General features: G+C 40.9%; 1 protein-coding gene across 3 annotated transcripts; it reads right to left on the minus strand.

The window, feature by feature from the left end:
• Positions 1-152: 152 nt before the first annotated feature.
• Positions 153-25623, minus strand: kcnc1b (potassium voltage-gated channel, Shaw-related subfamily, member 1b). Of its 3 annotated transcripts, none has more exons than XM_053641112.1 (4): positions 25039-25623; positions 10884-11817; positions 8543-8716; positions 153-3152 (listed from the first exon to the last, which is right to left on the minus strand). In XM_053641112.1, exons 1-4 carry the CDS (start codon positions 25621-25623, stop codon positions 3043-3045), a joined length of 1803 nt encoding a protein of 600 aa, XP_053497087.1. In that variant the 3' UTR covers positions 153-3042. The 3 variants fall into 3 exon arrangements, 2 of the variants coding, with proteins under 2 accessions (XP_053497087.1, XP_053497085.1); XM_053641110.1 differs by lacking the exon at positions 153-3152 and adding an exon at positions 5250-5371; XR_008387627.1 differs by lacking the exons at positions 8543-8716; positions 10884-11817; positions 25039-25623 and adding an exon at positions 3305-3952.

Here is a 25623-nt window from a genome sequence, read left to right on the forward strand (position 1 = left end):
ATCACTTATACAGGGCCCTCCAATAATATTGGCACCCTTGGTAAATATGAGCGAAGAAGGCTGTGGAAAATTGTCTTTATTGTTTAACCTTTTGATCTTTTTTTTTATATATATATATATATAAACCTGTGTTTTGTTTGCAATAGTTTTGATATCCATCAGAGCAGATCATTTTTTTGTGAATTTATTTTTTTTTTTTTTTACAAAAGATCAAAAGGTTAAATAGACAAGTTTTCACAGCCTTCTTTGCTCATATTTACCAAGGGTGCCAATATTAGTGGAGAGCGCTGTATATGCAACCAATTTTATGTTAAAGCCACTCCAGTCACCAAATACAGTAGATATATGTATTATCTGAAATATCTTCTGTTTTGATCTTGACATTTAATGATAAAGACTGTTTATCATCATATTTACATAAAAATGTCATTTTAAATCTCCAGTATCCGACCTCCTACAGCAAGGGTAGACTTGGACATTTTGACACTTTTGGCACTTTTCTGGGGGAAGTGCAACATATCTGGCACAATGATTTCATCCAACCTGATTTTTTTTATTTATTCCAGTCTCCACATGGTATTGAATATTTCATAGCTGTCTTACTGATGATTAGCCGAAATAAAAACTCAAACGTTATCTGTGCGCTCGTTAACTTCTTCCCACAGTCTGACTCAGGAAAGTGAGCTGAATGTTAATATGTACACAGTGGTCAAAAGTTTGTGGACACCTGACCATCGCAGCCATATGCGCTCGTTCTCCAAACTGTTGCCACAAACCTGGAAGCACACAATTGCATAGGATGTCTTTGCATGTTCTCTAGCATTACAATTCATCTTCACTGGAACTAAGAGGCCCAAACCTGTTCCAGCATGGCAACGCCCCTGTGCACAGTGAAGACATGCTTTGTGAAGACAAGGTTTAGTGTAGAAGAACTCGAGTGTCCTGCACAGAGCCCTGACCTCACCCCCACTGAACACCTTTGGGATGAACTGAAACGCCGACTGCACCCCAGACCTCCTCACCTAACATCAGTGCCTGTTCTCACTAATGCTCTTGTGGCTGAATGAACACAAATCCACACAGCCACGCTCCAAAATCTAGTCGAAAGACTTCCCAGAAGAGTGGAGCTTATTATAACAGCACATGAGGAATAAATCTGGAATGGGATGTTTTAAAAAAAAAAAAAAAAAAAAACACCATATGGATGTGAGTTTCAGGTGTCCGTGTACTTTTGGCTATACAGTGTATGTCTAAATGAAATTCTTTAACCATATAAAGAGACACCATTTTCAGCCATAATTCTGGAGAAATCTCAGCAATGGTACAAAAAAACAACCAAGAAACAAATGTGTAAAAAAAAAAAAAAAAAGTTATAAATTTATTCTATTTACATTTTTGTGCCATAATAATCTTCTAATATTATTTTCTATATTTATTGTACTATATATATCCATCCATTCATCCATCTTCTATACCACTTATCCTTTTCAGGGTCACGGGGAACCTGGAGCCTATCCCAGGGAGCATCGGGCACAAGGCGGGGTACACCCTGGACAGGGTGCCAGTCCATCGCAGGGCACAATCACATACACATTCACACACCCATTCATACACTACAGACACTTTAGACACGCCAATCAACCTACCATGCATGTCTTTGGACTGGGGGAGGAAACCGGAGTACCCGGGGAGAACATGCATACTCCGTGCACACAGGGCCATGGCGGGAATCGAACCCCCGACCCTGGAGGTGTGAGGCGAACGTGCTAACCTTTTTTTTTTTTTTTTTCCGTCTTATCATCTTCCAACAATTTTTCCAATTTTTTTTTGTTTTTTTTTTTTAATCTGAGAAACACAACACACACAAAACACACTTTATTCATATTTTATTTCTGTTTAGTTTGATCGTTGTCATTATTTATTTATTTTTTTTCTTCCTCAGGAAAAAGACACAAATTTGCTTCAACAAATCAAACCATCAATGAAAACAACATCTTGTTTTGAATCACTATTCGCACTATACAGTATGTCGATCGAACAGCACTCTGAAACATCTCATCACTGACACATGTGATACATATGCTCTTGTGGTGTTGGGTGTACAAATAGTCCAGCATATTGTTACAGTTACAGTGTGATCTCCACATCCCCAAAGGTTGTGATTGGCAGTGTTTCAGATTGGTCCCAAAGAACTAGGCGCATTGTACATTTCCACAAACATGAAAAATAAACATTGGACTGAACCTAAGACGCAGTATTGTTTCCTTTCTGACGTGCACCTCTCTGTTAGAAACCCTGTCATAGATAAACGAGCGTACCACAAGCGCTTCGTGGTTTATTGTGCTGGATTGTTAGATGAAAAACGTCTAAAAGTCATTCTTACAGATAGAACAATCCGGACACACTACAGCGTCGTTGAAAAAAAAATCCTTACGGAGTTTGGTCCTGTGGTTTTGTGAGCCAAATTCCCTTATCCGCTTCACTTTAAACTGCAGAATGACAAGCTTAGGTTTCCAACTGTCTTTATCTATTCTAGACGAAGGAACAGGTGCGGACGGTGCGGAGGCGTTTACTATATAATCGCTACGTTAGTACAAAAACAAAAGTCTTTCTCTAAATGCTTTATTCGATGTATTTTTTTTTTCCTACATGGACTACGTGTCTAATTATTTAAAAAGTACTGGAGCGACATTTCACAACATTAAAACACAGCAAAATCATAATATTTGCTAGTTAAAACAATAAATAAAAAAAAAAAAAGTCACATTTTTGATGCACCAGCACACACAAGCACTATATACAACACCGACACACACAAAACAATAGGCACTTCACACAATTCAACAGCACAATAAATAAACAGTCACGGAACACAGGTACATACGGCTGAACGACAACAGCGTCTCTGTGCTACATCTATGCTGAGTTCATGTCTGTCACTCAGAAATAATGCTGTGTAATCTAGTGTACGCGCGCACACTCGAACAAAGGCATCCACACGCACTTACATCCACATGCGTAACGACACACGCTACAGGACTATCAGGTGGGAGAGGTGGCTTTATGGTTGACACACATAGTGGTTGGCACACCATGGTTCATAACACACACTGACTCTGTCGGTTGTCTGCTTCGGCTCGCTCGCTTGGCTTCTAAAAAACACATAAAGAAGAGAAAACAACAACAACAAACAACAAGGAAAGAAATCATATTAATACACCAAACGAGCACAACGGGGGAAAAAAGAAGACAGATGGAGGGGAACGGGGAGCGAACCATGCAAGCGGACACAGTGAGGACGTACCAAGGCAGTGAAACGGACACTAGCGGAAATATGCTTTGCCAAAGACTCATGGGAAATGTCATGAGTTTTTAACCATGCTTGGTCAAAAAAATAAATAATAATAATAAAGTAGCATTCACCACACCGGCAGTGTACACAGACGTATATCATGGTACGAAAGTCTCTCGCATCTCAACATGCTTTGTGAACCGAACGTTCACGGGACGTTACACATTAGTTTCTCGCATGCTCAGGAGTCATGCTAGCGTATGAAGCAGGGCAAAGTCGTCGACCGCTCCTGCTTTCTCTCTCTTCATACACCGCCTAAAGGTCACGTCCTCTTTGACCTCGCTGACCTCTTACGAGATCCAATGACACATCTCTCGCACCACTACTACAACTACGGCTCTTCGGAATTTAGCGTGTACCACCGCCGTAGAAAACAATTCGACGAATGAAAGAGGTGAAAGGTCAAAGAGAAGCCATCGTAATGGAGGTGCGGAGCTTGTTGCCAGGCAACGAGAGTGATGTGCATGTGTGTTCTGTCAAATAAAAACAGAGTCCAAACATGGATTCAATACAAAATTTATTTCATGCAATGTTTTTATTTACAGTGTCATTCGCATAGGGTAATTCTTAGTTTGCATAAAAGTGCATGCATTTACCTTTCCCCAAATAACTCCAAACGTACATACATATTTAGTTGTTTGTTTGTTTGTTTTTTTCTGCGAAGTGCACATATTCTTACGTAATACTCTTTTTTTTTTTTTTTTTTTTTTTTAATGTTTGATTTGCTACAGAGAACAACAAATATTAATCCAAAATACCATGGTATGAAACTGAATTTATGAAAAATAAACGCCAAACTCAAACACGTATTGTAATTTCCTTCAGATTTGGAGTACAGTCGAACAAGTCTGCTCTTTTAAGAAACGTCAAAATGATGCTTATCAAAGTTAAAGTGCATTATTACACTAGTTGCATTTTTTTTTTAGTCTTTTTTTTCCAAAAAAAGGAAAACTGTATGGTCGAACTGACCGCTGCTACTGGTAGAAATATGGCGTGCTCAAACGCACACAAGCTCACGGTTTGGGGAAAGGCAAAAAAAAATAGAAATGTCAGCAAAAGAAAATGTCCTCATTGCTACATGTCATTTCTATCATCTTAAATGATAATACACTGTATCTGCATTCATGGTTTTCTTGTGTGTGTGTGTGTTTTTTTTTTTTTTTTTGTAAAGAAGCTCTGGATGTTAAATGTAAAACAAAATATTTTCCTTACATGATTTCATTAGACTTACATTTGTTTTCTCAGTTTCCCATGCAAGGCATGCAATGCAAATGAGTTTTCTTCAGTCATAGTTTTATGTTGGTGATTGTGTGCATCACTATAATCATGGTTAGTGGTTAGTGTTACTAGCTGTTTTTATTCCATGGCTATTTTCTGAATGCTTTATGAAATACTATATGAAAAGGTCATTGTCTTGTCTTTTCTTTATCTTTTCTTTTTTTCTTTCTTTTTCAAACTGGTGTCCGATAGCACCTGATGAAAAACCACAGCGTTATAAACAGTGAAAGAGGGGAAGGGAGGGTTGGGAGAAAGAAGGGATAGTGAGATAGAGAAAGGGAAAGCATTAAAAGGAAGTGCAGGGCCTGGAGAGAGGACAGGAGAAAAGACATGATGAGAGGAGGAGGAGGAGGAGGAGGAGGAAGAAGAGAAAACGAAAGAAGGGGAAGACTATGTAGGGAAAAAGAACACAATGTCAGTAGATGTTTGAGAGAACAGAATCCAAACTATGAGAAAACCAGAAGAGTGATGACAGAGACAGAAGAAGAAGAAGATGATGGGAATGCTGGGAAAGTGATACTGAAGAACTGATGAGAGACGGATGGTACACAGTGTGGGCGGGCGTCTCAGCGCAGCGCTGCAGAGCGGAGCCTCTGATTGGTTAGTTTGCTTGTCCATGCTACAGGATGGATGGGATGGGGGAGTGGGCCTGCTGCATGAGACAGGGCGGGCTGCAGGGGAGGGCCGACACTGAGGCCACGCCTCCAGACATGCTGCTATGGCTCCATGGCTTTTCATAACCTTCATTTGAAGAGAGAAAGGGCTTTCAGTACACCAAAGTGCAGTCTCAAACTCCAGACATGTGTGTGAGTGTGTAATGTGTGTTCATGGGCATATTTATGACTAAGAGCATATTTAAGCACTTGGGGTGCATTAGTGTGTTAGACCCGTCATGTAGTTATGCACTTGGTGAGCCAGTTGACAGTGACCATTCACCAAGTCAACCGCATCATCCTCCATGCGTGTTATGCGTTATGCATTAGACTGTCTACTGCATGCACGGGGTGGTATCACAGTGCTAACCATAACAACACAGCTTTAAAGAGACACCAAAGAACACAGCCAGACACATCAGCTTGATGAAACTACATGCCAACTTATCAGGCTATTAAAGTTCAGAATGAAAAATAAAAAAATCAGGGCAAAATAGTTCTCTCGTATGTGTACGTGTCATTTTGTTTACGATGTGCGTTTAAAAATAAATAAATACATCACAGTTGTTCAGTGTGCTGTTCTGTGGATTTCACTGGAATGATCAAGCTTCTGTCTGCTCCAATTATATCCTAACATCAGAGCTGACTGTGTTTCACAGTGAAAACAATCTCACCTTGGCATCAAACGAGGTACGGTATAATTGCAGTCATCCTGCTCAAGCAACAGGAAGTGGTCTGAGTCAGCTTTTGGTCACATCTTTGGAGTTATGTGATTCTCCAGAATGAAATAACACACTCATAATTGAAACATTAGGTCACCTTACCTTAGAGGATTGCTGGTTTGGCTCTGCAGTGAGTTACAGTGGTAGAATTTTCTAAATTTCTGCATCAACATGACTTAAAACATCATCAGATTTTCACACAAGTCCTAAAAGTAGATAAAGAGAACCCAATTAAACAAATGAGACAAATATTATACTTGGTCATTTATTTATTAAGGAAAATGATCCAATATTACATATCTGTGAGTGGTAACAGTAGGTGAACCTCTAGGATTATCAGTTTAATTTGAAGGTGAAATTAGAGTCATGTGATTTCAATCAATGGGATGACAATCAGGTGTGAGTGAGCGTCCTGTTTTATTTAAAGAACAGGGATCTATCAAAGTCAGATCTTTATGACAGATGTTTGTGGAAGTGTATCATGGCATGAACAAAGGAGATTTCTGAGGACCTCAGTAAAAGAGTTGTTGATGCTCCTCAGGCTGGAAAAGCTTACAAAACCATCTCTAAAGAGTTTGGACTCCACCAATCCACAGTCAGACAAATTGTGTAGAAATGGAGGAAATTCAACACCATTGTTTCCCTCCCCAGGAGTGGAGACCAACAAAGATCACTCCAAGAGCAAGACGTGTAATAGTCCACAAGGTCACAAAAGAACCCAGGTTCATTTCTGAGCGTCTAAAGGTCTCTCTCACATTGGCGAATGTTCATGAATCCAACATCAGGTGAACACTGAACAACAATGGCATGGTTGCAAAGAGAAAGCCACTGATCTCCAAAAAGAACATCGCTGCCCTTCTGTAGTTTGCTAACAATCACGTGGACAAGCCAGAAGGCTTTTGGAAAAATGTTTCTGATCAAGCTTATGTCTGCTCCAATTATATCCTAACATCAGAGCTGACTGTGTTTCACAGTGAAAACGATCTCATCTTGGCATCAAATGCGGTACTGTATAATATCAGTCATCCTGCTCAAGCAACAGGAAGTGGTCTGAGTCAGCTTTTGGTCACATCTTTGGAGTTATGTAGTTTTCCAGAATGAAATAACACACTCATAATTGAAACATTAGGTCACAAATCAACAGTCCTGATCAACAGTTACCAGAAACATTTACATTTCAGTTATTGCTGCACAAAGGGGTCACACCAGATACTGAAATCAAAGGTTCACATACTTTTGCCACTCACAGATATATAATATTGGGTCATTTTCCTCAATAAATAAATCACCAAGTATAATATTTGTGTCTTATTTGTTTAATTGGGTTCTCTTTATCTACTTTTAGGACTTGTGTGAAAATCTGATGATATTTTAGGTCATATTTATGCAGATATATAGAAAATTCTAAAGAGTTCACAAACTTTCAAGCACCACTGTAGTTTGTATTACCACTGAGGCTAAAAGTTAAGATCACCATAACATTACAGGGTTTAAGTGACAGAAATCCGATGTTTTGCCAAAATGTCACAAAATTTGATACTTCAGATTTTTTTGTGTTTGAACGCAAAAAAACCCAGATTTTTTTTTTACCCAATTAGATATAAGTCTGGCATCTCATCATTGGTGTACTCCTGCCTTGCGTCCAGTGTTCCAGAGATAGACTCTAATCAGGATAAAGTGGCTACTGAGAATGAATGAATGAATGAAAAGTTTTGATCCACTTTTCCCACTCAAATGCATGTCCTATGTGGCCATGAAATTAGAATGAGAACTTTTTTCTTTTTTTTTTCTTTTTTTTTTTTTTATACAATGTAGAGATCAGACTACATTAGGAAAACAGGCTATTTACAAATGAACCACTGACACAAGAAGATTGGATTTGAGCAAAACATCAGAACTGAGCAATAAGCCTATAATGTGGATATAATGTCAATGTAGCCTAAGAGCCTTGCACTGGCTGTGTTCTTGTCATGTGACCACATGCCTTATACCCCATGCTGGACCTCTCTGAGGTTCACCATCACCAATTCCATCTGCCATAGTACATCTGCATGCATGACTTGTTACCAGGCAAGAACATCTATTAAGGTCCCTGTAATGAATTGTAGTTCATTTTCAAATAAGAATTTGATAAAATTCTAATATTACCAACCAGTTTTGAACTGATTTCGAATCTTATTGACATTGAAGACCTGCATCTCCGCTTGAGGAAGTAATGTAATATATATTTTAAAAAATCAACCCTAGTAGTTCATAACAGTAAATTGTCGTACCTTTTCCATGTCACAAACGAGTTAGGTCAGAGAAGAGAAAAGCAAATGTGTCAACAGAATGTTATTTCTGTTACTTAGGTCGTACTGCCAGTCTGAGCAAGGTCTGAAGGGCCGAGGCATAGACTGCATTGTGAGACTGCTAGTTAGTTAATCTATCTGCAGTGAAAAAGCCGTCTTGATCGACAGCTGCTCCGTTTCACAGTAAGCACCTTGCGTGCTCTTTCTAATCTAGACATGGTCAACAGGGACTGGCTGGTTACGTACCCTTCCTGACTCTTGCCCCTATGTGATTGCCCCGATCTGCAGAGGTGAGCAGGAAACAGGGTCTCTCACGGTCTACAGGGCTGAAAACTTCCTCCGGTGATACAGCCTGGTCGATGTGGGGACAGTCTTCGTTGGCCAGGGCCGCTTTAGACGGCTCTCCGTTCACTTTAAAATCTGCAATTACAAACAGGGACAGACAGGACACTTCCGGGTCGGACACGGACATCTTTCATCCAATAGCATTCACTAAGTTACAGCTCATAGCTGGCAACAGAAGAATGAGAAGGTCAAGTTAAGCTTAATGTCAACTGTATGACACTCTTGGTCATGCTTACATTTCTTTGAATTAAAGCTGACAGTCTGTATTTTAAACTTGTATGCATTGCATCATTTCAAATCCGGTTTGTTATAGAACCCAGAGTGGGTCCACAAGTCTGAGACCACATTGAAAATCTGGGTCTTGGAGGGTTTTTTCATTAAAATTGTAACTAGAATTTTGAAATATTTAAAACAAAGTAAATATTCAATATCTTGAATATTTAATATTCAAGATTCTGCACTATTTCTAGGTCCCTATTTAAATGTCAGCAAATGTGTGATATTGATTTTTGTCAGATTGTGGTCAGATTTTCCTCATGTCTAATCTCTTCCATTGAAGCACGTGTTCAAATCCTATGGATCTGACCTAAACCGGATCATCAGGTTTTGCACAAACCCGTGGAGCTCAAGTGCACACTGGCTTTAAATCAAAAAGGGGACGTACCAAATACTAGAGACTCTGGAATTCATGTAAACATTTCAAAGATTCTACTTTTCACCTCAGTTGTTGTCAGTGATATAATCTGTAATTAAAATTGTTGTATTAAATTAGAAAATAATGCAAAATAGAAACATTTTCACTAGTGCGTGCTTTCAGACTTTTGGACATCACTGTATATTGGTTCTGAATACCTACTGTATATAATCCTGACCCGAAGAGCCTATATAACAATTATATATAACAAAACTCTCATGACAGAGACAGCAATATGATTTGACAGACCTGGGGAGTTAAATGCAGTGACCGAACGACAGAACGGAGAAAGACAGAACTGATTAGTTCTTCATAAATCTATTGAATGAATTGCTCAAGGTGAAGAGTTTGATCATAATTGCAAAGCTTTATCATATGAGATGAAACAAATTCAAGTAAGTGGTTGGTTTTCTCCAAAATCTTTAATTAACCATTTTACCCACTATCTATAAATATTAAATTCTACATAAGGCTGGGAAATCACATAAGAATCAGATAGGCCCAGGTTCAGCCGATGATTGATATATATATATATATATATATATATATATATATATATATATATATATATATATATATATTTGTTTTTTTATGACGTCTACATTTTCGAGTCAGTACAAAAACATTTTAGTTTCCCCAAACAGATTTCCAGCACATAATTAAATGTTACAGAAAAATGTTTGTATGTCAGTAAAGAAAGCAGTATATTACATAAGAGACCACTTTTCAGACAAAAACCACAATGAAGGCTGCTGGGTTTTGCTGCAAAAATAAGAAGCGAGTGCGACAGTCAAAGTCTCCAGAAGAACCGTGTCTGGTTCTGTAAGATGCTCAATAACACTTACAGCTCATTTCCTTATAAAACTGCACTAATTGTACTGGAGACTACTATTTTATTGATATTTTTTTAATAATTAATTTCATTATTGTGCTCTACAGCATTTCTTTGCATGTGTCTAAAACTTTTTCACAGTATTGTGTGTATATATACATATATATATATAAACATTTATCACTGAAAAAGAAAAAAATTAATAGAAATCCCAAAAATTTACATTTTCCAATTGTAAAGATTTATGGGTTTTTTTTTTTACATCACATCAGCTGCTTCCATTCAGTTTGTAATTATTTTTTAAAATGTAAAAGAAAAGTTAAACATAAAAAAATGAATAATATAATTATAGTATAGTAGATCACCCAGCCCTAGTCAAGACACAAATACAGTTGTTCTAGATGTAAGAAAGTGTTTGCATCATATTTAAGTAGCATCCTAAATAATAACAATGTAATAATATTCAATAGTCTGAAATATTCTGACGTGCAAAACTATTCCTACAATTTCATCACATAATTCACAATCACATAAAGTTTTATAATTACGTAATAAAATAAACTATAATTAAATTACTGATAATGACAGTAATGTATGTAATGCAATGGCCAATTTTTGTTGTTGTTGTTTTTGTTGTTGTTTTTGCATTGTTATTGATGTACTCAGTGCTTGGTAAATTGGTTTTTGTGAATCAGGTATGTTAGTGGATGTCCTACCTTGGTATCTAATCTCAGAGACTTCTTCCTGGGCCAGAGGGCAGGTATCACTGTGAGTGCTGGGTCTTGGCGAGTTAATGGCTGACTTACAGTAGTTGGGGGACCCCAGTTGGTGTGCCCGTGGGATATGCTTGTTCTTTTTTTTTGGTAGTTTTTGTTTAGCCATTGCCAAAGAATAATACATGCCGAAGTTGTTGACAATCACAGGCACAGGCATGGCAATGGTCAGCACACCAGCCAGTGCACAAAGCGCCCCCACCAACATGCCTGACGTCGTCTGAGGAAACATGTCACCGTAGCCAAGTGTTGTCATGGTGACCACAGCCCACCAGAAACCAATGGGGATGTTTTTGAAATGTGTGTGTTCACTAGCACGGGGATCGTTAGGGTTGGCTCCGATACGTTCTGCGTAGTAAATCATGGTGGCAAATATGAGGACACCAAGGGCCAGGAAGATGATGAGAAGGATGAATTCATTGGTACTGGCACGAAGTGTGTGTCCCAGCACCCGCAGACCAACAAAGTGCCGCGTCAGTTTGAAGATGCGCAGAATCCGGACAAAGCGCACAACGCGCAGGAACCCCAGCACGTCTTTTGCGGCTTTGGAGGACAGGCCACTCAGTCCTACTTCCAGGTAGAAAGGCAGGATGGCCACAAAATCGATGATGTTGAGGGCGTTTTTTATGAATTTGAGTTTGTCAGGGCAGAAAGTGATTCTTATTAAAAACTCAAAGGTGAACCAGATCACACAGACTCCCTCGACGTATGTGAGCTGCACCATGGTCTCGGTCTCTGGGTAAATACGCACCACGGTTTCATTGTCCACCATTTCGATCTCTGTGCGGTTGATGATGGGGTTAAATGCCTCGTGAGTCTCCAGACAAAATGTAGTGATGGACACCAGGATAAAGAACAGAGATGCAAAAGCCACCCGCTGTGTGGGGGAAAAAAAGAGAAGAAAGAAATTACCAAACAAAGAAATGTGTGTGTGTGTGTGTGTGTGTGTGTGTGTGTGTGTGTGTGTGTGTGTGTGGAGAGGAGTTAGAGTTCTGAATTGGAATCAATTACATCAAATGATTTATTCAGGGAGTCAGTGTAAGCAGTATGCTTCCTTACTTACAATTCCCAGCTATTTCATACATCACTTCCTGTTGTATTGCACTCATTGCCCTGCACTGTCATGTCCCTGCACCATGCTACTATACTGTATATGTGTACAGGTTATCAGCTGCATGTTGATAACCTGCAGGTCCTCGAATCCACTTCATATTCTGCAAACTGAGAAGGGGACAATGGAGTAAAAGGACAAAACGCACCATCATAGCAATACTAATTGCCACTAAACAGCTATTTCAGCAGAAATCAGAAGGATAATGTTGCTGCTTCAGTTTCTCTATGAGTCATACAATACTGCCGTGTCAACAGGAGTGTGTCACTTAAGCCGTTCTCCTTCTTCTAGTGCTACTGAAGCTCAAGGTCACCACTTGAGCCCAAGGACAATGGAGAAAGTGGTGCCAACCCAGCTCTCTGGGCTAATTTTATCTGTAAGCCTCTCTCACTGGAGACTGCAGGCTGCCTAAGGCAAGGTCAGCAAGGGCACATTGATTCATCCTGGAGGACGGATGATGAGACATTTTGAAGTTGAGAAAAATCAATCAAAAATCAAAAATCAATCAAAGCCTTTGCACAAGCATTGGGCATAGCCAGTACAACAATTTGGTTTGTCCTGATAAAGAAAGAAACCACTGGTGTACTGAACAACCAGACATGGAACAGGTCGGCCAAGGAAAACAACAACAGTTGATGACAGAAACATTGTGAGAGCTGTGAAGAAAAATACAAAAACAACAGTCAGTGACATCACCAAATACCTCCACAGGTCAGGGGTGAAGGTATCACGATCCAGCATTCGAAGAAGACTTCAAAAGCAGAAATATAGAGGCCATACAACAAGATGCAAAAACCACTCATCAGCAGTAAGAATCAGAAAGCCAGACTGGAATTTGCAAAGAAATACAGAGATGAGCCACAAAAGTTCTGGAACCAAGATTAACCTCTACCAAAGTGATGGAGAGGCCAAAGTGTGGAGAAAGAAAGGATCTGCTCATGATCCAAAACGTACAAGCTCATCTGTGAAGCATGGTGGAGGTAGTGTCATGGCTTGGGCTTGCACGGTTGCTTCTGGAACAGACTCACTAATCTTTATTGATGATGGAACTCGTCATGGCAGCAGCAGAATGAATTCAGAAGTTTACAGAAACGTTCAGTCTGCTAATTTACAGAGAAATGAATCCAATTTAATTGGGAGGAACTTCATCATGCAGCAAGACAATGATCCAAAACACACTACCAACTCAACAAAGAATTTTATCAAGGGGGAAAGTGGGAGGGTTTAAACTGACCAAGTCAATCCCCAGACCTTAACCCATTTGAGCAGCATTCCACCTCCTGAAGAGGAGACTGAAGGGAGAAGCCCTGAAACAAAAAACAACTGAAAGAAGCTGCAGTAAAAGCCTGGAAAAGCAACAGTTTGGTGATATCAGTGAGTCGCAGGCGTAATGCAGGTATTGCAAGCAAGGGATATGCAACCAAATATTAAGTGTTATTTACTTTAACTATCTGTTCCTATACTTTTGCTCACCTAAAATTGTGTGGTCTGATACAAAATGTACCATGTTTTAAATTGTTTAACACATCTAAATGTAAATATCAGGAAATCAAAGCTGAAATTCTGATCTATGGTCTCATATCCATCGTTTGATCTCAAACGCAGATGTCTTCAATGTATTGCAAAAAAAATAGACTTGCCCTTGCTGTTCCAGTAGTTTCGGAGAGTACAAAACTTTTACACCATCATTATTATCAAGCTTTACCAAAGCTTCCATAAAACTGCCTCTCAGTTTAGCATCAACCTAATCATAGTCTATTTAAACAAAGACTTAATGAAGACATTAATTGATCTTTACTAATGGTTTTATCCTGGTCAAGGTCGCAGTGGAACTGGAGCCAATCCCAGAAACACTGGGCGCGAGACAGGATTACACCCTGTATAGAACGCCACTCCATCACAGGGTATCACACACTCATTCACACCCAGAGGCAATTCAGTGAAACCAATCCACCTACTGGCATGTTAGAAGGAAACCGGAGAATACGTATAGGGGAAACCCATGTGGACACACGGAGAACATGAGAAAACTCTACACAGACAGTAACTCGAGCTCACGGTTGATCCAGGACCCTAGAGCAGTGAGGCAGTGATACTAAACCATCCAATACAACACTACGCTCAAAACAAGGGAACATACAGTCAGTCAGATTTAGGAGAAACTACAATGTATATAGTTTCTCTGTCTTCCAAACACGGTTTTATTGCTTATATAAAATTTAATTTAAACACATATCGAATCTACTAGTTTGAATTATGTAGCGTGATCGTAATCAATTTACTTAGTATTAACGTGATACGATTACATTATAAAATCTCACAAGGATGTTGATGCTGACTGGAAGAAATGACTGTAGTACTAAATTAATTTGATTAAAGTGTGTGTGGCGTGACCGTGCACCATGACCACGCTGCTGCCTCACAATGCCAGGGTCCTGGGCTTGATCCTGAGCTTGGGTGACTGTGTGGAGTTCACTTTTCATTCCAGGGATTTGAAAATACATGATCAAATAATGTTTGCTGTACGAAAACAGCAAACATTATTGACATTATTAATTGCCACCGTGTGGTTATTGACAATGTCAATATTGACTCTGTCAATAACCACACGGTGGCAATTAATAATGTCAATAATGTTTGCTGTTTTCGAACAGCTTAGTGGTTAGCACGTTCGCCTCACACCTCCAGGCTCGGGGGTTCGATTCCCACTGTGGCCCTGTGTGTATGGAGTTTGCATGTTCTCCCCGTGCTGCGGGGGTTTCCTCCGGGTGCTCCGGTTTCCTCCCCCAGTCCAAAGACATGCATGGTAGGCTGATTGGCATGTCTAAAGTGTCCATTGTGAGTGTGTGTGTGATTGTGCCCTGCGATGGACTGGCATCCTGTCCAGGGTGTACCCTGTCTTGTGCCCGATGCTACCTGGGATTGGCTCCAGGTTCCCTGTGACCCTGAAAAGGAGTAAGCGGTAGATGGATGGATGGATGGCTGTACTCGGGATGCAGCAATATTCCGAATATGATGTTTCTATTCGTACAGGCATCGGAATATTCCTGCATGCTTGTTGTAAGTATGTCGAACTACACATGCGCTTTTCCTTTCCTGCTGTTATTTCCTGGGAGATTCAAGATGCTGCCGTCATGACCCGCAATTCCGAGCATATATTTCCTTTCAGTGGATTATCTGAATAAGGTGTTTACATGCAACAAACTTCCAATTAAACCAGGCATATTCCAGGGACGGGAATCAGAATTTGGAGAACCAGAATAATGTCTTAATCTGAATCGGGCAATCGGATTGCAGCGTTTACGTGATTAGAATCTTGCCAAATTCAGATTGATATCAGAATACTGATGTGCATGTAAACGTAGTCACTGTAACTCATTTCATCTACATGGAGCCAATGCGCACATTTGAATTAAGTAAAATCAATGAAGGTATTTTTTTTCCCCCCAATGAACTGTATTTTATTCTTGTAGAAGCAAGTTAAGCTGTGCAATCTGTCAATTTTATTAGATTGTCATTGGCTGTCAGACGGCGAAGACGGATGCAGGTGCAGGTATGAATTTAATCAAACAAAACGCAAGAACTAACACAATAAACTAAATACATAAAACATGAACTATGAACTATGGGCAGAGAGAAATAACACGGACTAGACAACATAACAACGGCAACAGGAGACAAACACGAGATAATGTGCGTAGGCGTATTACCCCTGTTTTACAGTCTTTACAATGGCTACTTGTTCATTATAGAATTGGTTTTAAAATGCTCTTATTGGTTTTTAACTCTCTGACCTGCTGATAGATCACCGCCCAGTGAGAGCTCTTAGGTCTGCCGATCAAAGCCTTTTAGTTCTTCCAGAATTTAGGTTAAAGTCTAGGGGTGATCGGGCATTCGCCGTAGCCACTCCTAAACGTTGGAACAGCCTGCCAATTCAAATTAGAACTGCACCCACACTACCCATTTTTAAATCTAAGCTAAAAACATTTCTATTTGATCCGGCCTACAATTTGTGATGTGATACTCTACTGTATATGCTCTGTTTTTGTTTTATATGTGTGACTTTGTGCCTGTCTGATTGTATTTGACGGTAATTTATGTTTTACTGTATTGTACAGCACATTGGTCAACGGTAGTTGTTTTTAATAGCGCTTTATATATATGTAAGCGATCGTTAACCCCAAACGTGGATCATGTGTAAAGATAAAGTCATGTGACATGATCAGGTGAGGTGCAGTGCCTGATGGGAATGGTAGTCTCTAATCTTTCTCCGGTGTTTACATGCCATTGGCAACAAAATGGCAAGCATTAGCTATTGATTGAATTATTTATTAAAGTTTAATGGATCATCCAAGAGCTGGATTGGCCTGCAAACATTTACACAGCTATTCTCCTGTATGCCATTCTCCACTGCTCTGTTTGAAAGTCTTTCCACAGCATATTGCATCTCACTAGGTCTCTCTGTCTCTTCACAGGAGCTTTATATCTGGGTCACCCAGTACTTAATCAAACAGACGAAATTCCTTGGATCTGCTTTGTTAGTCATTTGTGGGGAGCTGGGATATTTTGTTTCAGCCACCGAGAAAACACACATACACACATACAAACACACAAACAGGGCTTTTATCATTTCTCATTAGGATCACCTTCCTCTGCGCACTGGGGCGGGAAGCCTGCGTTTGCTCTGAGACTGACTTGTGTGGCTCTGTAAGGCGGCACTGTGGAACCGAATAGCCAGAGAGAAAACTGCATTAGATTTTAAAAGGGGAGGAGGGGGATGAAATGGAGTGCAAAATCAGGAATAATGAGGAGGGGGAAATGAAGGACGTGTATACTGAAGGACAAGGGAGATGATAGGTTTCTCATGAAGACAGAGAGACAGAGACAGAGAGAGAAAGGCAGAGGAGCAATCTGCTGGGGGAAAAGGACTCAAAGGAACGCCCGTCATCGAATATGTCAAAGCAGGAGGAGTGTGTAAAAAAAGGAAGATGGAAAGGAGAATTATGCTATTTTTGGAATTAAGGGAAGAAAGCATTAAGTGAAGTCTGAATGAGAAGGGGGAAAGAGAGTGGAGAAGAATTCACGAAGGAATGACATAGGAAAGGAGGGAGAGATTTATATAATGACGAGCGTTACAGAGACAGCAGACAAACTCCGGATAAATCACTTTTACTGTGAAACATGCTGATATCGACAGCTCGGCGTAGTAGGGTAACCACACTGACTAGAAAATGCTTTGAATAATTGATTCCAGTAAGAAAAGAGTGCCTTAATGACCATCAGCATAAATAGAGCCCGGTATTCAATCTCATGAGTCGATAAGAGCGGTCTCATCGTGCCCATCATGCGTTAGATATATATTTGACTGTTTGTTAACTTTTGACCCCCCCAGACATACTCAAGCATCTGTGAGTGTTTTCATTAGGTAATAGATCAAAGTTGGCTATGCAGTCACGTGTGTGTGTGTGTGTGTGTATAGTTTCAAAAGCACTTAGTGATCTCACCTTATCTAACATTACCTTACAATCTAATGCATCACATTGTGAGACAGGAACTATTTGATCACGCACGTCTGGGTTGTCATATGATATCTCTCAGTGCTCTTTGCCTTGCTGTGCCACCGCAGTGACCTCAGCAGGTGTTACCTTAATGCTCTGATGAATTACTAAGCATGATCACAGGTCAGACACTTCTGAGATGCTCAGCTAATGGACTGATGCTTTGTAAGATGTAAAATACGAATGCCATCTTACTTACGATTCGCTTCTGTGTACCTTCGTTTTTCTTTCTTTCTTTCGCTTTTGTTTCAAAATGAAAATGGGAAACTGAGGGAACAGCTTTTTGGTTTTATTTTCGTTTTGTTTTCTTTTGCACAAACTAAAGAAAATTACAATAGGTATAAATAATGACATTTTGTCATGTTTTTTTTCGAATCGTTTCTGCCCACATTTCACCACAGGTTAGAAATCAAATATCCATGAATCCAAAAATTTTTTTTTTTAAAATGCCCATTGCAGTGCACTGTACATTTTTATAAAAGAAACAGTATCCTGCTGATTTTTTCACCCACCGTGTCATCCGTCTTTACAGTTATTTTTGAAACCGTATTGGCACTACATCAGGAACTAACAGCAATCTTTAATCTACCCGGTAACTACTGACACACATCCGGGTCATTCAAGATTGTTTGATGAATGAATCTGAAATGATGGAAAAACTAGCAAAGAGCTGTTTACATGCCTGATATTTATCATTTTAAAAGCCAAAAAACATCCCATTTGCATTTCTTTTTTCATTTCGAAGCAGAACGATACAAACGTGCCCAAATCACTGGTCACTACAGTCAGCTGCAGATATTTAAACCATGTTAAAGCTCCACTGTGTTCGAGCTGTAGCATCATTCTAGGCTGAAATGTTTGTCTCACTTGTTATGTATTAATAGCAGAAGCTAGGCTTCGTTCTTCTACATGGACTACTGAGTTAGTTGGTGTGACATGATCCCCAGATTTTTTGGTTCTTCAAAAAGCTTCTATTGGCCAAAATAAGTAGTCTGAAAGCTGTAACCAGATCAGGAGGAGTTTTTTCTCAATGTAAACAAAATTAGATTTAGACTACCGTATGCGTTTTACGTGTTTTGTACATGAAATTGGAGCGATAACACACGGCAATGTGTTCTCTCTCTAGTTTCTATTCTTCAGTGAATACAATTGTCCTCGAATTAAAAAAATTGTACCCTCGTTTTTGTATAATGTGTGCTCTCATATGTTGAAAATGTGCACGCATTTCCCGAATAGACTCAGCAAGCAGATTACAGTTCGGTTTAAGTAAAAGGACTTCATCATTTTCTGATATGGATAGAGATTTGAGATGAAAATGAACTTCGGCATGGGATCGTGTTACAGAGACATGCTGGGACTTGCTGCTGTTGAACTGTTTGTCTCTTACATACAGTAGTGTGCAAATGTTCTTTAATAGAAAAATACAGATTGACCAAAATGATGGCACAGTTGTGCTCATAAATTTACACACCCCTTGCAGAATCTGCTAAATGTGAATCATTGGGAAAAAAAGGTGGAATAATTAAAATTGCATTTTGTTGTTTATTTAGTTCTGCCCCGAATAAACTGTTTCAGATAACAGATGTTTACATAAAGTCCACAAGACACAATGATAACTGAATTTACACAAATGAACCAGTTCAGAAGTTTGAATACACTTGATTATTAATCCTGTGTGTTGTTACCTGGATGATCAGCGACTGTGTTTATGTTTTGTGAGAGTTGTTCATGAGTCTCTTGTTTGTCCAGTTATACCGCCCACTGTTCTTCAGAAAAATCCTCCAGGTCCTGCACATTCTTTACTTTTCCAGCATCTTCTGCATATTTGACCCCTTTCCAACAGCGACTATATGATGTTCAGATCCATCTTTTCACACTGAGGACGACTGAGGGACTCGTACACGACTATTACAAAAGGTGCACACATTCACTGATGCTCAAGAAGACAACATACGATACATGAAGATCCAGGGGGGTGTAAACTTTTAAACATGATGATCGGTGTAAATTCTTATTGTTTTATCTTCTGGGAAACATGTCAATATATTCTGTAGCGTCTGAAGATTGTGCACATTTCATGACCTTGATTTAGTTTTTAGTTGTCCCATCAGTGGCCTCTCAATGGCTTTGTGCCTTTCTATTAGCTAACGATTGACGTGCTTTTAATCTCAATGTACACTGCATGGCCAAAAGTATGTGGACACCTGACCACTGAATGTCCCTTTTTAAAACCATGGGCATTAATATAGAGGTTGTTCCCCCAACCCCCATTTGCTGCTATAATAACCTCCACTCTTCTGGGAAGGCTTTCCACTAGATTTTGGAAAGTGGCTGTTGAGCACAGATGAGGAGGCGTGGTGCGCAGTCGAGGTTCCAGGTCATTCCAAAAGTCAAATTTGGGATTCACACCTTGTTTTCAACCAGCCCAAACGGACCCACTTCACACCCCTCTTCGTCTCCCTCCACCGGCTTCCTGTAGCCGCCCATATCAAATTCAAGGTCTCACATACTCTACAAGACCTTGTCTGGAACAGCACCTCCATACCTCAACACTCTCCTTCAGGTTTACGTTCCCTCTCGCAACCTGCGATCGGTTAACGACCGACGCCTGGTAGTGCCTACTCAGCGAGGTCCCTTTCCAGAACCTTCAAACTGACTGTCCCTCAGTGGTGGAATGAACTTCAAACCTCAATCCGGACAGCAGAATCCGTCACTATCTTCAAAATCCGGCTAAAGATCCACCTCTTCCATGAACACATAACTAACCCCTAACTCAAAACAAATCTGCACTTACACTGGCTCTTACACCTCTACTCTGTGCACTTTGCTCCTCTAGCACTCAGTGAAAATTCTTATATGGTACAGTAGCACTACTTATATTGTTCTCTTCTTGCATTTCCTAATTTGTAAGTCGCTTTGGATAAAAAGCGTCGGCTAAATGAATAAACGTAAAATCATGGGGTTGAGGTCAGAGCTCCGTGTAGACCACTCGCATTCTTCCACTTCCAAACTTGCTAAATCTTATCTTTATGAACCTCGCTGTGTTCACAGGAGCACTGTCATGCTGGAACAGGTTTGCACCTCTTAGTTTCAGTGATGGGAAAAATGTAATGCTAATGCATGCAGTTGTGTCTTTCCTATTCTGTGGCAACAGTTTGGGGAAGAACCACATATGCTTGGTCTGGTCACGTGTCCACATAACTTTGGCTTTATAGTGTATCTGCCTTATCCAGTCAACATGCGCACAATCACCTTAGAGCAGGTGTGGGCAATCTTATCCGGAAAGGGCGGGTGTGGGTGCAGGTTTTCATTCCAACCAAGCAGGAGCCAGACCTGATTCCACCGGTTTAATCAGTTATTCTTGGTTTTCAATAGATTCAGGTGTGGCTTGTACTCGGTTGGAATGAAAACCTGCACCCACTCCCGCCCTTTCCGAATAAGATTGCCCACCCTTGCCTTAGAGTCACAGAAAACTCAATTTAGCTACTATAATCCAGTTCTCATTTGTAGTCATAGACCCAAAATAGAACCAAATTACTATGATGAGTAAGCCTTACATGCATGCGTCATCTTAACTTACGTATTTGTTATGTGATATATGAAGAATAGAGCCTCCTGTAGGCTGATGTTGTGCTGTTAATACTGAGTATTGTTTACCCCCTCACCACACACACACACACACACACACACACACACACACACACCACATCAATGCAGGCTAATGAATGACATGTGGGAGGATAATTACTGAGAAAGCGAGTCTGGACAAGCCTACACTCAGGCCCACAGTTCAATCAACCATCTTCTCAACACACATTTACAGTCAGCTGGCCTCTACACGTGCAACCAAAACCAACAATGGACTGATCTCTGTACTCAGAATCTACAATAAAACATCTGTACAAGTGTTATAAGTACCTAAAATACACCTTGTGTATATTATAAATCCGAGCACAGAGAAGCAGACATCAGAAAACAACGTCAAATGTCTTTAACACATATCACATTCCAGGCCACCTTTCATTCTCCATTACTGTCACAGCATAGCGGTTGTACCTGAGCTACACACGTGTAGTACTGTTCTTTCAGTGTTTCACCATATCAACATTCTTTACTGAACAGCTGTCTCCAAAAAGGAACCATGAACCGTGAATAAAGTACTATTCAAATATTTTACGTGATTTAAATACTCAGGCGATACGACGACGCGTTCAATTGTTGGCCACTTCGTTTGCCATACATGGTGATTATTATGCTGAAATAATCCTAGTTTAGGATATGTAAACATATTTGCTCATTCAGAACATTAAAGCTATTAAATACACTCACCGACCATTTTATTAGGAACACCTGTACACATGCTCAGTTATCCAATCAAGTGGCAGCAGCCCAAGGCAAAAAAAAAAAAAAAAAAAATTATGCAGATCCACATTATAAGCTTCACTTAATGTTCACATCAAACATCAGAGTGGGAGAAAAAAGACCTCAGTGACTCTGACTGTTTATGGTGCCAGATGGTCCACGATTTTAGAATCAATTGCTGTGTCCCGATTCGCCGACATATACTATGCACTGAAAGTGTGTACTCTTTTTGTAAAGAAAAAGTACATATGTATGAATGTGTAGCAAAAGAGTACGCAAGTACTGGGACACACTAACACGTCGTGTAACGGAAGAGAACGTTGTTGCCAAGTTACGCACACTGTCTCCTCGTTGCATTTCAGCTTTTGAATCCGTATATAACGTATACGATATAATTGAATTTTACCGTTCCATTGATTTATATTTCCACATTTCATTTACACCTGTCACCACGTTCGCAGGTTGAATTCGACGAAGCAAACTGTCACGGAACTTCTCATCCATCGCGCAAGGATCCACACTTCGGAAATCTACCGGAAATAGTTGACCACCTGGGTACCTCTGGGATCCTCGTTTCAACATCCTACAATTTGGGACACGCTATTTCTAATCTCGGATACTGTTTAGGATGGATAGTAGGCGAATTAGGACGCAGAAAATGTCACAGAAAAATTGAGGATGTTTCATGGGCAAAGGTGAGTCCTACCTACTTTGGGGTTCCTAATAAAGTGGCCCTTGAATGTATGTCCTACAAATGACTGTGATATTGTACTTGGATAGGGCGGCATGGTGTAACATTGCTGCCTCAAAGCTCCACAGTCCACAGTTCAATCCTGAGCTCAGGTTCCTCTCTGTGTGGCGTGTCGCAAGTTCTCCTGTGTCCTTTTGGATTTCTTCAAGGTTCTCTGGTTTCCTTCGACCTCCCAAAATCATGCTGGTAGGTAGACTGGCTATACTAAATTGCCCCTAGGATCCATTATCATCCCTGATCAGGATGAAGTGGTGAATGAACAAGTAAATGAATGAATGTACTTGAAGAGTATCTAAGCTCTGCCTGAAGCAGAAGAGTTTTACGTGGAATCAGGACAGCACCAGTCACCACTGGAGCCTTGAAGGACGCTCCTCACTCCATAATCCACGCTCCTGAATTTTTTTTCTTCCCTGATCTCTTGATTGCCCAAATGAGTCTCACACCTCACTGGAGACATCCCTCTGAGGGTTCCATTCTTTAAGTAGAGATAAAGAGATACATCGGCAGTGATTGCAGCAAGTAATTGAGTTGTCAAGTGGTAATGCAATTAAGATCTACAGTTTGATGGAGGGAGACTAAAAATAGCTCGCACACAATTCAATTGGCTCGGGAAAAACACACCCAGTCCAGTTCCTTCATGCGGAGAAGAAGACCCTAAAGCATTAACACAGATGCTTGCAGCACAGTACGCTCCATGCAAGGTCTTAAAACGATCCATGAATAGAATCGGCAACACAAAATATCCAGATTCGAACCCTTGTGCGTTTGATAGCGCCCACAGCTTAACTGAAGTCACTTTTCATAGTTCACGTTCAGTGAAACGTTCCTTATAGTAGGCACACAACACTGAGTAGTGAGCAGTGCTGTCTTCTAGTAAGTGTCTAGACATTTCTAGACATAAGAAACTTCATTAGCATGCTAGTGATCGGGATGTTCATCATTCTTGGTGGTGGGATCAGCAGCTCCAGCAGCTCTCAGCCATGGCAGATACACAGTCCAGCCTAACTCGTGGAGAAGGATAACCCTGGTCACAGCCAAATGAATAAAACATCTCCTTTCAGCAGCACTATCCTTCAGAAGCAGATGCAAACAGCAGTGTGTGTGTTGGTGGAATTTTGGCAGATGCCCTTATCCAGAGCAACTTACATTTATAAATCTGAGTAGCTGAGGGTTACGGGGTCTTGCTCAAGGGCCCAGCAGCGACAGTTTAGTGGTGCAGGAGTTTGAACTCATGACCTTCCGAGCAGTACATTACAGCATTACATTACAGCATTTGTCAGACGCCCTTATTCAGAGCGACTTACGATTATCTCATTATTTTTTTATACAACTGGGCCTTGGCAGGGCTGGGGTTTGAACTCATGCCCTTCCAATCAGTAGTCCAAAACAACCACAGAGCTACCACGGCATCAAGTCAAGGCATCGAGTCAAGGCTTTCTCACACACTGGCTTTTTGATTAGATGCCCTTCAGCTCTTTCACAGAGCCTGCTCATTTTGGGTTTGGAAACCTGCCATCTTGTACTTTTCCTGTGCCAGACCTTCAGGTCATAGACAACCTATTTCACCTAACCTGTTTTAACCTTACTGCCAAAACTTGTGTGAAACCTGTGACCACATTCAGACCTACTTAGAAGCTTATTGGCTACATGGTGAGAATGCTGCTGGGATCATAGTACGAAGAGTGGCTGGATATGGGCCAGTCTTATCTTTTGGTGTGTGTGTGTGTGTGTGTGTGTGTGTGTGTGTTTCATGGGTGGAGTTTGCAGCTTTTAGGACATCAAAGTAAACGCACAGTGCTCGGTGACAAGAGAGAATGCACCTTGTCTTCACAATGATAGATATAATGGACTTATTTGCAGTGTTTTAAACAAAATGCAACATGCTTCCACGAACATAACAGGAACCCTGAAACGACTGACAGTCGCTAGGCAAGAACGAGCGTGGGAAAGAGTCGAAATTACTCATTAGGAACTCGTGAAGAACATAAACAGAAGATGGACATACATTCATGAGTTATCTTCATTCATTCATGGTGTGTTAATATGAACATTATGGAGCCTAGGTGTCTCAGTTAAGCAGGCAGAAGAGGATGAAATAGTGATGTTTTCCTCTTCAAGGTCATTCACCAGGCTACTGAAGTGGGAGCTCTGGAAGTTGCCTAAGCAACAGCATTAATGATCTTGTGATGGACAGATACAGCTCTTTTTTATTATTATTATTTCTCAGTCATTATGAGACATACCGTATAGGCAGGTTATGTTATATACTCGCGATAATAAACGCTGCAGCGTTACGCTCATCCTGCACTCACTCACCCGCGCGTATTTGGAGGAATAGGGGTCCTCGAAGAGCGCCCACATCTTCCTCTGCCATCGGCTCCAGCGGCCTGAGCGGCTTTCGGGCGAGTCCCCGTGCGCGAGGCGCCGCGTCATTTCCGCTCCCTCGTCCCCTTCGGCGGGCGCCTCGTGCGTGCCGCCTTCTGCCTCCGTATCATCGTGTGCGCCACCGCCATCGAGCAACGCGCCGCCGCCGAAACTCACCAGCGCCTCCTCGGCCTCGCGGTGCTGCCGGTAGGTCATCCAGCAGCACGGCTCCACGTCCGTCTCGTCGATGCCCCAGAAGGCGAGCTCCTCCTCGTAGAGCGGACCGCACACATCCGCTGGGCAGTGCAGCTTGCCCGTGCGGTAGTAGTTCAGGATGTGCGCGAAGACAACCGGGTGCCGGTCGAAGAAGAACTCACCAGCCGTCGCGTCGTAGTCGAAGTGACTTGCTGCGTCGGGCTCAGCGAGCCACGAGAGCCGCGTGCCGGGCAGCGTGCGCAGCGTGCCGCGGTACGTCTGGTGCTTGATGCCGCCCACGTTGATCACAATGCGGTCCTTCTCGTCGCCGTGGTGGCCCAT

The sequence above is a fragment of the Ictalurus furcatus genome, chromosome 14 (genome assembly GCF_023375685.1).
Source record: "Ictalurus furcatus strain D&B chromosome 14, Billie_1.0, whole genome shotgun sequence".
Classification (NCBI taxonomy): Eukaryota; Metazoa; Chordata; class Actinopteri; order Siluriformes; family Ictaluridae; genus Ictalurus; species Ictalurus furcatus.

Bases quoted from the DNA above. Each gene is read 5' to 3' on its own strand.
- kcnc1b (XM_053641110.1), bottom strand. From the start codon at position 25,623: ATGGGCCACCACGGCGACGAGAAGGACCGCATTGTGATCAACGTGGGC. The intron at 11,818-25,038 runs GTGAGTGAGTGC...TCCCCCACACAG, and splicing joins ATTCCTCCAAATACGCGCGG to CGGGTGGCTTTTGCATCTCT. The intron at 8,717-10,883 runs GTAGGACATCCA...TTGTAATTGCAG, and splicing joins CTCTGAGATTAGATACCAAG to ATTTTAAAGTGAACGGAGAG.